This window comes from Rhinolophus hipposideros (assembly GCF_964194185.1).
Source record: "Rhinolophus hipposideros genome assembly, chromosome: 3".
Classification (NCBI taxonomy): Eukaryota; Metazoa; Chordata; class Mammalia; order Chiroptera; family Rhinolophidae; genus Rhinolophus; species Rhinolophus hipposideros.
In genome coordinates, this window is record NC_138049.1 from 99,555,622 (window position 1) to 99,574,687 (window position 19,066).

Here is a 19,066-nt window from a genome sequence, read left to right on the forward strand (position 1 = left end):
TATAAATGAGCAAGATGGATTGAGTTGAGATTTCGTGTTGTTACTGAAAAGGATTTTATTTGATTGTTTTTACTGGGGGGGAGCTAATTTTTGAATGGCCTTAGAACCTGGATGTATCTTCTAATTTATCTCTTTTGCTTACAAATCTGTGTGCTAAACAAAGTTCAGAGAGAACAGTTTGTCTTAGTTTCATCCCCCAAGGCTTGGGAGAAGAGGTGGTGAGATGTCTCCTTCTATTTCATTCCTTGGCCTTGCTGCCACTGAAAACTGAAGATTCACATCTATCCAGGGGCCTTAATTATCAGTCCCTGAGTATTATTAAGCACTCATACCACTGTGGTAGGGGCTGTCAAAGAAGCAGAAGCACAAAGCGTGGTGTCTGCCCAAAAGGAACTAAGTGAGGAGGAGTGACATCTGCATTTGAAAAAAATTAAAGATTAAGACCTAATGGACAATAAAAACCAGGAGTGTAAAGGACTTAATGAAAGAAAAATTAATTACCCAAATAACTGTCTAGATAGGTCAAGCTTTTTAAATAAAATGCAAACAACGACCTGCTTCAAGAATTATCCGTACACAATATCAAAGCAAACTTAAGGACTCTCAGAAATGTTACCAAGTTGCATAGGATCTAGAATTAAACACTTTGATTTTTTTTAAAGATTTTTTTTTTTTTATTGGGGAAGGGAACAGGACTTTATTGGGGAACAGTGTGTACTTCCAAGCCTTTTTTCCAAGTCAAGTTGTTGACTGTCATTCTTAGTTGTGGAGGGTGCCGTTCAGCTTCAAGTTGTTGTCCTTTCAGTCTTAGTTGTGGAGGGTGCAACTCAGCTCCAGGTCCAGTTGCCGTTTGCTAGTTGCAGGGGGCACAGCCCACCATCCCTTGGGGGAGTCGGACCGGCAACCTTGTGGTTGAGAGGATGCGCTCAAACCAACTGAGCCATCTGGGAGCTCAGCAGCAGCTCAGCTCAAGGTGCTGTGTTCAACCTTAGTTGCAGGGGGCGCTGCCCAGTATCCCTTGCGGGACTCAAGGAATTGAACTGGCAGCCTTGTGGTTGAGAGCCCGCTGGCCCATGTGGGAATCGAACCAGCCGACTTTGGAGTTAGGAGCATGGAGCTCTAACCACCTGAGCCACCGGGCCGGACCTAAACACTTTGATTTTATATTTCAGCTATTTTCCCTTTACAGTATGGATACCCATCTCCCTACCATTTAGGTAAAGATCTGAGAGCTGTGAGAAAATTCAAAGATTTTTTTTATATTAAAGAATTCCAGTGCAGGACGTCCCAGTGCTGATGAAGTCAATGCCCAAAAGTGGAACAAGGATAATTTGTGTCATTCATTGGGCTATGAGATGGTGATTATCTTTGTATTCAGATAAACACAGGGATAACTTCTGCTTCTTTTTAATTTTATACCTGTCAAAAAATGGAAATTTGACAGACCCTTCTAGTTTGGCACAACATAATGGAGAATTAGAGCCAAATAATACTTGAGTTCACAGTATATATTCAACTCCTGACAAACGCACACCAAAATAAAATGTTAGATGCTATATGCAAGTGTCCTGTTTCCTCCTCAAGCTGAGCCTTACCCAAGCACCCAGAGCCCTTCTCGTCTGGCATTCACAGGTACTCTTGTAGGTCTTCTTTACTTCCTTCCTTTATAGGCAGAAGACAAATGTCCCCCAAGACAGCCCTTCCCTGACTGGCCTAGAAAACTACCTGTTCTTGTTCTAACTACCTCTCAGGAGCTAAGCTCAGGGACAACTCAAGACAGGGTATTTTGGTACATTTTACATCAGAGTATTCATTCTTACTCCCATCCTTCCAGCCCAATTTCCCTAGTGGTCCCTTTTGTGTTTATTGTTAACTGAATATACTGATGATTTTTGCCACAGTCCCCCAAATTTGTCATCATTGATGTCAAGGTAGCTACTGCCTCACGTATAATTTCTTCAGTTTACTGGAGAAATCAGATTTCTCTTTCTTGTCCATAAACCCACCTCCTACTATTAGTGCTTTTCAACAGCTTTCCTCATCAGTGTGTTTTTCAGAGCAGTCAGCCAGCATGTGCTGGGCAGAGCACAGAACTGAATATTTATTTTTGTATTGCATCTGAAAGCCCTAATTGAAATTTACCACCACATGTGTCCTTTCTGCATGTCCCTTTTTGTTATGTTCCCTGCCTGATAGACGTAACTTTTCCTATAAGTTTGGCGGAAGAAAGCAACCATCAAGAAACCAAAGTTGCTAATTATCAAAGAAATGCAAATTAAAATAAGATGTAATTTTCCCCCCAAACTTCTTGGTGAGAATGAAAACGATGATGATACCCTATGTTGGTGCTCTCTTACACTGCAGAGAGAGTAAACAGGGCAAGTGAGGGGGTAGCAGGCAGGAAAGCCTGGGCCTGGGGCCTGGGCAAATGCCATGTATCATTTTCAGCTTGTTCCCCCTTGATGAATGGCTTTGAAAAGCATTCGTACAGACTTTTAAATGGCTATGCTTTTTGGCTCAGCAGTTTAATTTCTAGAAATGTCCTTAAGGACACTTGTACAAAAATATGTGTAGGAAGATATTTATCACAACAACATTTATAATAGAGAATAGGGTTATGATACATTCATTCAATGGAATATAATACAGTAAATGTCAGTGTCAATGAAGACATCTGTATCTATCTATCTATCTATATATATACATATATGTGTGTGTGTATACACATTTTAAGAAAGGAAAAAAACTGTTGTAATACTCAATATAGACCAATAACAAAAGATGAATACAAGTCATGCATATACACTTTTTTGGCACCCTGTTACATGTATGTGTATGTGTGTGTGTGTGTGTGTGTGTGTATGAACGCTTCTAAACTATATACTTTGTCATTTTGTTATTTTCATAACAAAAAATACATTTATATGTATGCACATGTATACATACATGTATATATGCTTACAAACAAGCATAGAAAGATAAACACCAAAATTTCACAGTGTTAACTTTGGATTCCAGTAATCTTTTTTATTCTGTATTTTCTAAACTCTTTGCATTGGACATGCGTTCATTTTATGATCAGATAAAATAAAGGTATTTAAAAATACATTAAGCATACAATATGTTAACCTCCCATTTTTAATAAGTTATAATCAGATCACTCAGCAAACATGTAGTAATAATTATGATAAAAAGTACATGCCATTCATCAAGCATTTGCCAATTGACATTGCATTACAATTCTTACATACATAGTCTAATAAAAATTCCACAATAACTTCATGAGGTAAATAGCGTTCAGCTAGCAAGATGAGATGCAGAGTCCGCATTAGAATCTTGGTTTTTTCTGCCACAAAGAGGTGAGGTTTACAGTGATGACGTAAACCTTCATCTGCTTCTAAGGAGTCTGATGGCGCAGTGCAAGCAATATTCTAGAATTGGCTTGTTTTTTCTGTATTGTTCATTATAAGAAACGAAGTCCTATCTGGAATTCCGGATTTTTTTACTGTTGTTCATTCACTCTGGCTCTGCCACATAGAAATGGTCTGATCTGGAATGTCTGATAAAAGATAAGGAGAGGACTTGTATGTTTCTCCTGGTGGGGAAATGTATCCCTCTTTCCATCCTGAGGGATTGGCTTCCTAACTAAGACAGAGAACAGGGCCATAAAGTAAATAATCCACCCATTGCCGATGGCTCATTTTTTGGTGTATTCGAAGTATATGAACCAGTGCTTATTTTCATATGAGACAGTTTATGTAGAAGTAACCACAGCTGATAAAACTCAAGAGTTCGTGCCAGTAATGAAATTCCTCACAGTTCAAGTAATCATGGGGCCACTAACCTATGAGGTAGTTACGAAAAATCCCAGGGACAGATCCTAATTATTCTTTTAGCCACCATTTGGGTCAAATAACTAACTTCTCCGAAGTTCATTCCTTCATTCTTCATTGTTATCAGCCAGAGAAGAAGAGCGGAAATGTATTGGATTTTTCGTTTGTTTCAGTCAGTATCGCTGATTTCACAGAAATATGTTCTCACATGGCTTCCGTTGAATGTCACACAACTAGAAGCTCAGATGGCTGGGGAGAAACCCTGGGATCACCTCATGCCGATCTCGCAAACACAGGACACTCCTGACTCTTTGGGAACGCTCTGGATGACCCTGCCCTGCCCATGTCTGCCCCACGCCCCTCTTCAGGTGCTGAGCAGAACTTTCTTCCGTGGCTGAGCTGGGCTTTGAATCTCCAGAGTATTGTGTGTTCTCACTGGGCCAGGAAAGCAAAGGTCACACAGTATTTGTTTCTAAATGGTTGGAGTTTGATATTTATGTTCTGGCATTCTCAGTGTTCTTTTTTAAAAATCAAAATAAAAGAAACACTATGACTTAAACTCACTTTCGTAAATATTGCTTGCAAATAATATGTAGGTTTGTAATAACTTATTATGTGGATCTCCTTTTAGCTATGGTTCCTCTCCTAGGATTTCTTCTGATCCTGGCTCAGATACTCTTTCTTTCATGGTTCTGGTTCTGCCTTGTCTCCTGACTCAGGTGAGCTGCCCCTCTGACCCACATTGGCCCTGCATCCCAGTTGAATGTGAATCCATATTTTTGTTGTAAAGGCAACTTATCTGCTCAGTTCATAAGTGTCCCCAATCAGCCTTTTAAACTGCAAAGACCTCCTACTGCAATTACACAACCTCAGGAATGTATGCAATCGTATTTTCATTGCTTTAGCTATTTCTATTCCCGTTTGCTGCTGCACAGATCAGTACAAAGGCAGGGATTTTTAGAGGGTCTGACATGAATCAGAAAATTCTCAGGCAGCGACACCTGCAAAATGCCCCTAAAAAGGCTGCCTTCCTCAAAGACACAGAAAGGCTGCATCCTCAGCTCCATAGTAGGGGCAGTAAGCAAAATGAGTTACCTCGTGGTGGGATGGCAGGGTGAGGAATACAATCTGGTGACAGATTCGGGCTTTGGAGAACTTCAGTCTTGTAAGGGAGACAGGACAAGTCTAAGTGTCTATGATGTAAGCTGAAAAGTGGTACCTGAACAAGAGAAGTACTGGGGCCATTGGAGGGACAGAAATGACTTTTCAGCGGGAAGATCAGACATGACTTTTCACGGACCCACGACTTAAGACACGACTGAGAAAAGCAAAGCTGGACAGGGAGAACAGTTCAGATAGAGGAGGGGTCAATGTGAGCAAAGCCGTGGTCTGGTTTCCTTATGCTATAGATTCGTAAACAGATCCAGAGAAGTGACGTGACTTAGAAAAGATCTCTCCCAAGTTGGATTTGTTCCTGAGGAAATCAGCCTTCACAAATTCTGGCTCTCTAAGAGCTCTAAAAGTCTTATAGCTCTCTGAATTTGTAGTTTTAAAATCAATTGAAAATGTAGTATATTATTATTATTACTGGGGAAACATTTGAATACTATGAGCAAAGCCTGCAGTGCATTTTTATTCTCTCAGGAAACAACAGTTGGGCCTTGCCTATCCTTATTATTAGTGAACGGGTTATTAACCAACAGCAGTGGTGGCGGCCCTCCAATGTGCTGGGGTCCACAAACCCCAGCAGCGTGCACCCACAGGCCAACTTGAAGCTGGAAAGCCTGCAGTCTTTCTGGTTTTCAGCTTGGGATGGCCACGTCTAGCAAATAAAAATGCAGGACATCCAATTGGATTTGAATTTTACATAAACAAAAATAATTTTTTAGTGTAAGTATGCCCGATACAATATTTGTAACCTTATTTCAGTTTTGTTTCATATGATCAGGGTTTTTACTTTTGTTTGCCTGATTTCCATGAATAATTTTGCCTTATAAACAGATAATTGTATTTGTGTTTTTTACCTTTTTTTAAAAAAAAATCCTGTTGAACACCACCTCAAAGATTTTTAAAGATCAAGATCCAGGGGAAGTTAAGATGAATAGACTTGGATGTGTCTTATTTGTCTCTGTGACTCCAGCACCCGGTTGGTTCATGGTAGGCAGTCAGTAAATGCTCTCTGAATAAATGTAAAATGAAAGAGTCAGCACATTCTTGATTTTTATCCCCTATCTTCTTAGAAGCTCCCTTTATGCAGTGACAAATTTAAGCTCCAAATATAGTTATTTTCTAAAATGTCTCAGTGGATAGAAAATTGAGAAGCATTTTGTACCATGGTCAGTATTTACCGAACAGTTGGTTTACACTACCTAAAGAGGCCCAAGTAATCAAGCAATATTACAAATAAAAATAAAATAAAAATAAAAAATAAATTGACAGGGTATCTGCTAATGTCCTGAATTTAGATCTCTTGTATCCCAGGCATGCTTTCCCCAGCTTCTAGTAATGGCTAGCTGTAAAGCAATAACCTAAGCTTTGTGGATTAAATATCCCCGAGGCCATTAATAGCTAATGCTGTCTCTCTTATTTTATAAGAAATCACATCTCTGAAATCATTCATGAGATATAATTCATTGCAAATGAGCTTTCCCCACTTCGGTACAAAGTGGTTTTGGGCCTCACATTACATTTTGAAGACATTAAAACCAAAACTAAAATCGTGGTCTACAGTTTGTGTTAATTCTCCTTGGGTAGTTTATGGAAGCACGTGAGCTCTTAAGACGTAGTTATCTAACATGATTTAAAAAGCCTGTCTCCATCTCAGGACTGTTTCTGTACTTCAATGATTATTTTATTCTCCTGAAGTGTAAGTGCTTTGGGCTCTAATAGACTAAATGAATGAATATTGAAAACAGATTTTAAGCAAGGATGAGATATGAATGGCAATTCCATCGATTGGACTTTGGTTGACGCATTGGATTCTTTTGGCCTGTACAACTCTTTCATGGGAAGTCCAAGTACTTGATGCTAAATTAGAAAGTCTTGAGTGTGAAAGCATGAACATATCCTTCATTCTTCCAGTTATTTAATGCTTTCTCAGTGTTAAGTCTTTTTGCTTTTTGTTATCGCCTTTTGGGTTTTGTGAGCTCCAGGGAATTATTTTAAAAGAAGGAATGAGAACTTTCATCACAATCAGGAATATTTGTATTTCTTTCTTGCTTTCCCCAATAACCTTTTCACAGGAAAAGTTTGCATATACATGGAGCTGGATATTTTTAAAGACTTCCTGAAACAAATGTTTGTTCTAATTAGTTTTATATAGCTAATGCCATGTGAAGAAAAACCACAGTGTGAAAATGTGCACTTGTGGAAATAATAAATTACAGCAAACGTCTAACACCTGGTTCCTGATAGCTTGCTCAAAGGATGGATAAATAAATGCAGAAATAGCCACCAACCACTGTAATCAGGACCATAAAATAAGTAAGTAGATCATATCAACAAATCAAACCATCTGGAAGCAACAGAGGAACGGCCTTGGGTTTAAACTGTGGATTTCATTTCAAGGACCTACCGTGTTTCCTCGAAAATAAGACCTAGCCAGACAGTCAGCTTTAATGCATCTTTTGGAGCAAAAATTAATATAAGACCCAGTATTATATTATAGCGTAGCGTAGCGTAGCATAATATATAAGACCGGGTCTTATATTAGTTTTTGTTTCAAAAGACACATTAGAGCTTATTGTCCAGCCAGGCCTTATTTTGGGGGAAACATGGTAATAACTAATAAGGGGTATAACTAATAACTAATAAGGGGTAAGTCTCTCTCCCATAGCTCTGTCCTCAAGGAAAGTAACTGGAATTGTTATAAATTAAGTTTTAGAATGTTATCTATTTTTTAAATTTGGATGTGAGAATTGTAGGAGTTTGATAATTTTTTTATTTTATAAACAGTTCGTGTTCATTGTGGAAAAGTGATAATGGACAAATAAAGAAAAAGAAAAAAGAGAAATCATATAAATCCAGCACTCAAAGATAATAACTGTTATTATTTAGTTGTAATCTTCCAAAATAATCCTTCAATATAAATATGTGTTTTAATAAAAATGGATTCATACTTTATTTACTGGATTTTAACCTGGTTTTTTCATTCAATTTTTATACCTTCTCATATCAATATATATGTACAGCTCTAAACAGAGGTTCTATGGGGTCCATGCATAGATTTTGGAGGATTTGTGGACCCTTCACCCGAAAAATATATATGAAATTTTGTGGGTTATGTGTGTCTATGTATTTTTTCTGGGGGGAAAATGCATTGGGACATTTAATTGGACTTACTTTAACTTTTCTTGATAAATTTAGGGAGAGGCTACAGTTCTACATCTTTCCATTCAGAAGCATGTTAAGACTCCCAGTATGATGTCCTCTTTGTTCCTGTTCTAAATTTGTGCTTTTCTTTGTAGAGGCCCTGCATCATTGTTTTAATAATTTAGTGGTCGTTTTTTTAAACATTTAATTTTTTAAGTTTTCAGTAGTCCTTAATGTGATTTTATCACATCTTAGGGTCTCTCTGTCTTTACCTTGTAAACCCATCTTCGATTTAATATAAAACTCAATAATAATGTATGATTCAATTTACATAAATTTGATTTAGGTTAATATTGCAAGAACACGTGTTTGCAAACAGCTATATACTATTTTCCATATGATAGAATAAAGTAAATTAGTTTTTATCAAATGGGAACATACCCACAATGATTGGCTTTGTACTTTTACGTAATGAAATCTTTTGAAATTTGTCTTTCAAACTATTACAAGTTTTCTGTCTAATTAAAAATATACATATATTCTGCATTTTTGTATACAAACCATTATTTAGAAGTTTGCTAAAAGAACCAGCTGAGAAATGTTTCTCTTTAAACTTTAATGTTGTCTACAAATGTAATTTCGTACAAGACAGAATTACAGAAAAAGAGTTCAGAGAGTTGGAGCAAAGGATGGATAGAGCTTTCACTATTCCTTCAAATTAATGAAGGAAAGTCTATAGCTGGGAAACTTTAACCATGGAGCTATATAGAGCCCAGTCCATTTCCAACTGGACCTGTTTCTCCAAATTTCCCAATAAATCTTTTTCCGTGGGTACATTCTGATTTTATCTATCTGTGGTATTTCTCTCCTCTCCCTTTCTCTTCTTTCCCCACCTCGCTATCCTTGTTCTCCCACCTCCCCATTTCCTTCCTCCGTCTCACCTTTCTTCTCCTGCGCCTCTGACTCCCATCTGCTTACTGTCCCCAGTGTTCTCCTCAGAGGAGCTCTCGGTAGTTTCTCCACATTCTAATCTGATTCTTTTTTCCTAGTCCTTTCCCTAGGTATCTGTCTCTCTGCTGCACTCTTCTGTAAGCTTTAGCCCAGTTTAACTTCCCTTGTAACTCTTTCAGTCTCTGCCATAATGACAGGAAACCTTTCCTACCTTGTTTCTGTTGACTGTCATTTCTATCTTCCTGCATGTGACTTGTCTTTTATATTTTCCTGCCACCAGCTATCCTGCTTACTACCTAGCTTCTCTGCCCCCCATCCTACCATACTGCCATTCTCTTCCCTGTAAATCAATTTCTTATTTATTATGTATTTATGTAGATGAGCATTCATGTTTACATTAAACACAAATGAGATAGTATTTGCCTATAGCAAACAAGGAGCTCAAAAACTACGTGGAGAATTTAAAGAGGGAGTTATTAATATCTATGGATTGGTTAATTTGTTATTTTCATCTTTTGTTTGCATTTGTTCAAAACTACTGCCTTTCTATGTCTACCGAAGTCAAAATGTTTAATCATATCAAGATACTTGTATTAGGTTGGTGCAAAAGTAATTGCGGTTTTTGCAACCATTTTTAACCTTTCAAACCACAATTACTTTTGCACCAACGTAATATATACAGCCTTAAGTAAATTTGATGTATGACTATCTGGATTGACAAAAATCAGAATTAATTTTTATAACTTTTCAAAAGCCTTCATCATTGCATTCTGAAAGAGCTTTTAAAATACGTCTTTAGTATCTTTAAAGTTGTTTTAGTTTATTTAAAAATTTCTTTGAAAGAGTTTTTAAGATTCCATCAACTGAATTACATGGCCACAGATGCATTTCCCTGTTAATAGGCTACATCTTCACCATTAAAGAGGCAAACCAGTTTGGATTTTGACTGAGATTTGTCACATTTGCTATTTCAAAACACTAAAAGTATCAAGCAGTTGTGAAACTCTGCATTTGAGGTGCCATATGCATATAACTGCTTTTGTGGAGGTAAAGGAAATATGCATTACCTAATATACATCTTGAATAGAAGAAACTGCGCAGAAATTTCCTCTGTATCACCAAAATCATGAACTGTCTGGCCTCTACTGATAGGAAAAAAGGTTTATTCCAACAAAGTGGCTGACGTTGAACTCAGTGTCTTGCACACGAGGGGCCATGTCTTTCACTTTACTGATTAGGGCTAGGGGAGTGTAGAATGTATATAATATTTGTCACAGACCAGAGAATTCTAAAAGAAAAAGAATCTCTAAGTAACGACCTTTAAGCCAGTTGGGAATACTTCTTTCAGCAGAGTCTAACAAAAAACAAACATGAAACTAATGACCCTGAAAAATATTTGTATAGTTTCCTTTGGTCGTAGTCCTGTTGGCACAATCTCAACCTTCAGTTTTTCATGTCCTGTGGATTGTAGTTAATCATAAATTGTGAATTTATTATTCTTATCTGAACTTTCCTGTTGTAAATTACATGCTATCCCAACACTGTATGTTTTAAAAGGTCGTACCCCGTAAAAGAAGCCTGTCATGTTAGCAAAGTCAAAGTAAGGCCTTCTTTTGCCCCGTCCCCCCCACCACCATTGGGTTTCAAGAACCAAAAATTCTTTTTTTTTGTTTTGAGATGCAAGACACAAAGTCTATTTGATGATCTCATTGACCTTGCTGTTTGCATCTTTACTTGTTTCAAAAAACGTCTGCAGGAAGGTTCTGAATTGAAAATACAAATTTAGTATACCAGGGATTATGGCAAAGGAGAAGACATTTTCCTGAATGGTTAAGAGGCTTTGTGATATGTGTGGGAAAATTGGGGGTTCCTGATTCAGAAGACAGTGTTTCCATTCCCCAACTTTGTAACAATATGCAAATTACTTAACTTCTCTGAGCTTTCCTGTCCTCATCTATGAAAGAGGTAAAATAATTTATAGGTTTATGGTACAGATGAATAGCAAAATACATGAGAGAGTGCCTAGTGTGTAATGGATGTTCAGTAAAAGTAATACTGAAATACTGGGAGAAGGCAGTTATAAAGACAGCCTGACCATGATATCTGTAATTGTTTTTCCACTTAATAAGAAAACATAGTAAAGTCACTAGCACAGTGGCCAGGACATGGTTGACCACCGAAGGATGTTAGTTACTGTTTCATTTAACGTTTCAGGTATTTGTTTGGTCTCCAGGTCTGAAAAGATGTGTGTATATTCTTTTTTTTTTTTTCTTAAAGATTGTATTGAGGAAAGGGAACAGGACTTTATTGGGGAACAGTGTGTACTTCCAGGACTTTTTTCCAAGTCAAGTTGTTGTCCTTTCAGTCTTAGTTGTGGAGGGCGCAGCTCAGCTCCAGGTCCAGTTGCTGTTGCTAGTTGCAGGGGCCGCAGCCCACCATCCCTTGCAGGAGTCGAACCGGCAACCTTGTGGTTGAGAGCCCACTGGTCCATGTGGAAATCGAACCGGCAGCCTTCGGAGTTAGGAGCATGGAGCTCTAACCGCCTGAGCTACCGGGGCGGCCCAGATGTGTGTATCTTCTTGATTCAACATTCAACAACAGGTTGCCTTGTAATGCTTCTTAAATAATTAGTGTGTGCTCAGATCACCTGGGAATGTTTAATTGCAGACTCAGCAGGTCTGAGATGGCGCCTGAATTCTGGTTCAGTGGGTCTGGTATGGTCCTGAATTCTACATTTCTCAGAGGCTCCCAGGTGATGTCTATGAGGTTGGCCTACTGTTCACACTTTGAATGGCAAGGCATTAATTGTCCAGGCAATAAATACCCTCCCTTTAATTCCTTGCGTTGTCTTATTTCATTGAGCTTAAAAAGTTAGAGATGATATTTTTTTACACATTTTACAGATGAGAAATTTGTGACCCATATTGGGTGGTAAATTAGTTCACAGTTGAGATCATTCAACCTAATCGTTCAGCTATATCTCTTATCCACCTTGATCAATTTTTTAAAATTGTGTAACTATTCTCCCATTCTTCCTATTTAATCCTTATATTCCTAGACGTTAAGAGTTACCAAGTTTCCTTTTATAACTTTATCACTATTACCCAGCTGTTTTAGAGGTCTTTGCTCCTGTTAATATGTAACTATAGTTTGTCAGTATCTGCATTGCTCAACCCTGTCAGAGACAACCCATCCTTGGTGGAGCCATCTTTAGTGGCAAAATGACTGGCAGCGGTCAGGCATATTTGGATACTTTTGGTATAGATGATACCAGTTAGGGTCTTAAATCAGAACTCCTTCCTAGCTAGCTCTTTGGAATGAGCTGCCTACTCCTCTCCCAGAACCAGTGAGAAGCTGGATGAACTAAGGACTATCAGCTCAAGAATACCAGGCATTTCCATGATTCTACCACAAAACATCCCTGACCCACCAACTGGGGTATTTTTTTTTAATTAATTTTATTGGGGTGACAATTGTTAGTAAATTTACATAGATTTCAGGTGTACAATTCTGTATTACATCGTCTATAAATCCCATTGCATGTTCACCACCCAGAGTCAGTTCTCCTTCCATCACCATATATTTGATCCCCTTTACCCTCATCCCTCCCCTCACCCCCTTACCCTCTGGTAACCACTAAATTATTGTCTGTGTCTATGTTTTTTTATCTACCTCACTCTTTCCAGCTCCGTATCAGAGGACAAGGTTCTTTCACTTTTCAGCCCCTAGCCTTGTCTTCAGTAAATTCCCTGGAGTAATACTGTGCTGTGCCACACTTCTATCATCTTGTCCCCCAATTACAAAGGCGTGCTCCCCTCCCACTCCCTGGGGCACACTTCTCAGAGCTACCCCAGGGGTTTAGAACCAGCCAGGGTTTCCACGCCACAGTGTAGGTATGCTCTTCTTACTGATGTCCTATTCCTCTTTTCTCTAACTTTCCTACAATTAGTACCACAGTGATATGGCTTCCAGCCCATTTTTAGAAGCTAATGCTGATGGAAAAATGTTCACACAAAAAATTTTTTTAAAGATGATTTCAGAATAATGAAAACATAATCACATTCAATGTATAAACAATGAAGTTAATTTAATAAACAGTTAAATGTAACATCATCATAAAAATATTATAGAAGAGCAAGTTTAGCTTGGATCTCTAGTCTCCTTTATCATAGGGAGATAATAAAAGTTCTTGAGCCAAATGCAACCAGGCAAAAGTCTCCAGACTGCTGCCCTCCCTCCCTTCTTTCCTTCCTTTCTTCCTTTCCTTTCCTTCCTTCCTTCCGTCCTTCATTCCTTCTTTCCTTCCTTCCTTCCTTGTCTCTTCTCTTCTGTCACTTTGGGTATGGTACAGGGTACTTGCAGAATCCTTGCAAAGGAATTCATCGTTAACCTGTCATAATATAGTATAAGTATTTTTAATGTCAGTAAATATAAATCTCTCTTCACCATAATTTTAAATAGTTGCTTAACTATGTATATAACTATACCATAATTTATTTAACTAATTTCATAGTATGGTGCATTCTGATTCTTTTCTAACTTCTTTTGCTGTTATAAATTATGATGGTCCCTGGCGTTGTTAAGATCTAAGCAACTGCTACTCAGTTATTTCCTGGTGGTCTATTCACCTATTTAGCTCTTCAAAGAATTCGAGTGGATATGGTACCAGTACATTCGTACTGTGGAATACTACATGGCCATTAAAAATGAAATAGCTCTACTATATATCTACTGATGTGGGAGATTATGTGTGATAAATTGTTTAGAAAAATAATGGTGCAGAACACTATTCAGAGTGTAATCTCATTTTTGTAAAAATGAACAAACAGTATTTTGTTTCTTCACCTATAATATGAGGATAATAATAGCACTTATCTCCTCTACCTGCTGTGAGGATTAAGGAAATGATGTATGCAAAGGCACAGAACAGTGTCTAGCATTTCATGCTTATTCAAGGAATATTAGCTGTTGTTAACGATAATGAACCTGCTTTCCTTTTGTATTCACACTATTAGATGTAAATTTCCACACAAATACGGCTGCAGGCAAAACTTTACTTTTGGGCAAGAAATATTGAGAACAGAAAGAAAGGAACACAGTGGTCTCAAGGGGGAAAAGCACATATTAGGAAATATGGTCAATTCTTGCTATGTGGCCAGGTATTAAAATCTATAATACCGTCAAGTTGCTGAACTAGGCTGCAGGCTAGAGGTGTCTCATTAGCAGTCAGTGTGGTGCAGATAGGGAGAGTCGCCAACCGGCAGGCAGGTTGTATATCAGACACACAGAGGTTATCTGTGATCTTTCCCATCCATATGAACTAGAACTGAATGGTATATGAAGGTCTGACAATGAAGTTCGTGAACTTGTTGCAACGATGTTGCTAACCTTTTTGATATCAGAGGGATTATTCATTATGAATTTGTACCAACTGGACAACCAGTTCACCAAGTTTACTATTTGGAAATGCTGAAAAGGCTGCGTGAAAAAGTTAGACGACCTGAACTTTTCGCCAACCATTCATGGCTCTTGCATCACGACAATGCACCAGCTCACACAGCACTGTCTGTGAGGGAGTTTTTAGCCAGTAAACAAATAACTGCATTGGAACACCCTCCCTACTCACCTGATCTGGCCCCCAGTGACTTCTTTCTTTACCTGAAGATAAAGGAAATATTGAAAGGAAGACATTTTGATGACATTCAGGACATCAAAGATAATACAACGACAGCGCTGATGGCCATTCCAGAAAAGTTCCCCATATTGCTTTGAAGGGGGGACTAGGCACTGGCATCAGTGCATAGCTTCCCAAGGGGAGGACTTCGAAGGTGACCACAGTGATATTCAGCAGTGAGGTATATAGCACCTTTTCTAGGATGAGTTCGCAAACTTAGTTGTCAAATCTCATACATTTTTTTTTAACTTATCTCCCAGGGTTTTTTTTCTCTTCCTTCTTTTCTCTCAGTGAAAGTAGAGAAAAAGTAAAGTTTCTTGTTTACTTGGGCTTTTCCTAAAGAACAGACTTTATTGTATTCACTTGACCTCCTTAGAGAGCCTTTTCTGCAAACAGTTCTTCACTGTCCAGCAGGGTTCTAGCAGCTGGGAGACCCCTCAGTGGGAGTAGTGACTAGATATGGCATTTGGGAACTATTTTTGGAGATAGGAAAATGCAGGGAATTTGGGGTCAATCGTTCACTCACCTATTAGAGGAATACGTCGGAAACATTTGAATTCGGCATTTTACTGAATTTTAATTATTAGACCACGTCCTCGGTTAATAAGAAAATAAATTCAACAATACATCAAATGTGTAAATGAAAGACCAGGCCTTTTTCTTATCTTTAGATAAGAAAGGGGCTCTGTGGTCTCAAGCACTGAGGGAAAAAAAATTGTGCATCAAAAGTTCTGATTTTCATTCTTAGAGTCCCAGAAATGGTAAACCAGTTCTTTCAGTTAGGAAGAAAGTTTTAACCATTTCTTTGCATCATGTCCCTGGTAATCTTTGTACCCTATACTATTATTGTGTGAGACAAGAGTCTTGATGTATTTCATTAGCCAAAGCCCGGTGAGACTGAGTGATTCGCCAGTGGTCATTCACCCAGCCATCAGGCTTGGGTCTTACAATGCTTTCTTGTGAACTAGGATTTCACTTCAGCCCTCTTCCAGGGAATGTTTCCTAGATTATATACTTTATCATCCAACTGTACAGAAGAAATGATTTTTCCAAAGAAAAAGCAAGAAGGAAAAATCAATTGGTTAACCATTGATTCTACCCTGATATTATCTGTTGGAAATTTTATGGACACCAGAAACCACAAAATGCTTTTACTCCAGAAAATGGGTATATCTTCGAACTAATGGTGACTTTCAAAGTTCCAGGCTTTCTGCCAAGTATTCAGGGAAAATGCAAGTAATGAACATTACTATTTTTTGATGACTCATTAAGTGGGAATTATAGACCCAGGCCTTCTCGTGAGTTACAAAGGAAAGAAACAACTGGGAATATGTTGCCTCCATACGTATTATGAGAGGATCAGTATACCTATACTGTGGAATATTATGTAGCTATTAAAAATGAAATAGCTCTATTATATGTGTACTGACATACAAGATTATTTGTGATAAAGTGTTTAAAAAAATAGTGACGCTGAACACTATTCATAGTGTGATCTCATTTTTATAAACAGAAACAAAATCCACAAATAACATATGGATACAGGTGTCTGCTTCATTAAGAGCCAGAAGAACATATTTGAACTGATAACAGTAGCTTCTCCAAGGTATCAAGAATGAATAAAGAAGATGGGAATGGTGATGGATGACGGGGAAGAGAGAAATGTTTACTTTCTAATTTATTCACATCTGCATTGTTTGGATTTTTTTCATAAACATGTATTTTGTAAGGTTTTATATAAAACATAAAACCATTTGTATCAGAAATTAATCTCTCCGTGTATCTGGTGGTTTGAAGCTCTGTTCTACAAAGAAACATTGTCAATCAGCACATAGTACAAATGACAAAATATCCCTCCACCTGAAAAAACTCCTTAAAATTACAATATAAATTGCCTCACACTTGTAAACATCAGCTGTTACATGTCACAGATTATAAAAAGAAATTAAAATAAAATCCAAAACTGCTATATGATGGAAATCATATTTTGTTTGAGTGGGCTGATAGGAACAGTGGAGGGGAAATGTGTGCAATTAAAAAAGATGCTGAAAGTATGCAAATATTTTCATAATGAGACAGATATGCTGCTGTTCTATTATGATACTTAACATCTCTGATACTGATTGCCGTGCTTACACCTTCCTTATGAAGAGTTCCATCTCAACACAGAGGGGAATAATTTCCATGGAAATGAATCCACTAACTAACATAGTTGTATTGAGAACCGCATGTGTGTGCTGCTTTTCATACAGGGAGAGGGAGAGGGAACAGAAAGATGAATAAAAGCCAAGCATGGCCTCACGATGCTTATAAACTAATGGCAGAGCCAAGCTGCTGCACAGATTCTAGAATACCACGTGGACTGTCATGATCACAGATAAACTGAAGTAGCTCTGCAGAATAGAGTGGTTAAATAGTAGCACCAAAGGTGTTTTGCTTTCTGTTTTGTTTTGTTTTAGAATAGGAAAATCATTGTAAGCAAAGGGGAAGGAGTCAGTACGAAAAGGTGATAAGGAGGGAATAAATCAGGTAACCCTGGCAGACGCCTAAAGAGAGCCCAGCGGGAGAAGTTGGTCGTGAGAAGGAGGAAGGATATTATTCAAAATATGTAACAGAAGGAAGAGGGCCTGAGTGGTAGGCATATAAGCACTCGAAGATGAAGGAAAAGGAAACCAAAAGAGCCCACGTGTAACGTCTTTGACTGTCTCAGTCTAGTGACATGCAACATTATTGATAGAGAAAGAAAGAGTAGTGATAGGCTTGGGAGCTGTGGGAAGATGTGAAACTGCCTCTGTGAAGAATGTAAGTCAACCTGGAATGATTCAAAGGGTTGTGGAGCAACACTGAGGTCATTGCTGAGGCTGAGTATTTATGAAGTTTTAATGAAATTAATAAACTTTTTCATGGCTTTCTCTAGCAGTTGCAGGTAGGCACAGGGACATAGAAATTCACCTGGGCTATAATTCATGTTTTGTAGAAATCAGATGATTCTTATATTGAAAGCTGCATATGAAAATTTATTAGAAATTAATTGCAAATAATTGCATCATTTCAGATTTCAATGTGTCAATTTCTTTCTTTCCCCTTAGTTTTTAGAGTCAAATCAGATTATCGTATTCCCATAAAGAAGTGGGAACACTACCCTGTACTTCAAATGCTAACCAACAAAGTAATGCTGTTAGAATCTCTAAAGTTTCTAGCTCATAGTTGCTTCTCATGCATTATGTATTTTTAGGCTGGAAAAACTAATAACATCCTTTTTGGAAGACCAGGATCCAGAGAGTAGACTAGAGGTTGGCGCTGACATGCGTAAAATTCATCACTGTTTCCATCATTTAAAGGTAAATTTAAGCATTTCCTCTAGCAGAAGCCATCGTCTGCGATGTTCAGACTGCAGTAAAGCTTTCTTAGTTGACCAACTCTTGAAAGGTTAGGACGTAGCTTCATTCATCCAGAACAGTATGATCTTCTAACCGAGGCTGTGATTCTGACTGAATTTTTTCAGAGCTTATACCTTACTTGCCAATGAATAAACTCAGACCACGGACTTCCAATTCTTTTGCCAGGAATCTCTACCTTCTACACAGAATAGGTCCATGTTCAAAAACCATTTATTTTCACGTTCTGTCAAGAGAATCATGTCCTTCATTTTTTCCCAGCAGTTTTCATTTATCCACATAAATCCTCAGTTTTTCCTCTGCCTTAGGTTTTACCTTTTATGATGACACAGTGGGCGTGTCATTAATCTTTACTTCTACCCCACTTACAATTTGGCATACTTCTTTAAGATAAGAAACTTTTGTTGTTGAGTCTGCTGGGAGCCAGGCATAGGGAAGGCAAAGTTGAACAAGTAAGTCATGGACAGGACAGATATGTAAAGAATAATTATAGCACATGGTAACTGCTATTTTATAAAGTGGTATGGGGTTATGGAGACAGGGAAAGAAGTTCGAGAGGAAATAATGTGTGAGTAGGAATTTCCCAGTTTAGGGAAGAAGAGCGGAGAGGGAAATGGGGAAGGAGGACAGAGAGAGGACAGGTAGGGAGAGAAAACATACCAAGCCAAGGCAATTGCATTGAAAAGACAAGGAGGTATGTCGTGGGGACAGAGTCCTAGAGAGCAGTTTCCAGCTCCTGGCCTAATGTGGAAAGGTGCTGGATCAGTTATTAGATGGTAATCAGCTGTAATCAGATGGCCGTCCGCTGTGGCTGGGTGGTTGGTCATCAGCTGTTACCAGTTAGCCATTAGCCACTAATATAACTGCTGTGGCTATGCTAGGGGTTTGATTAGTTGGTT

General features: G+C 38.2%; 1 protein-coding gene across 1 annotated transcript in view; it reads left to right on the forward strand.

The window, feature by feature from the left end:
• KIF6 (kinesin family member 6) overlaps window positions 1-19,066 on the forward strand; it is a 417,374-nt gene that overhangs the window by 175,533 nt on the left and 222,775 nt on the right. Inside the window, exon 11 of the mRNA XM_081042893.1 lies at window positions 18,005-18,110. Coding sequence (XP_080899019.1) covers window positions 18,005-18,110 — 106 coding nt within the window. The remainder of the gene's footprint in view (window positions 1-18,004; window positions 18,111-19,066) is intronic.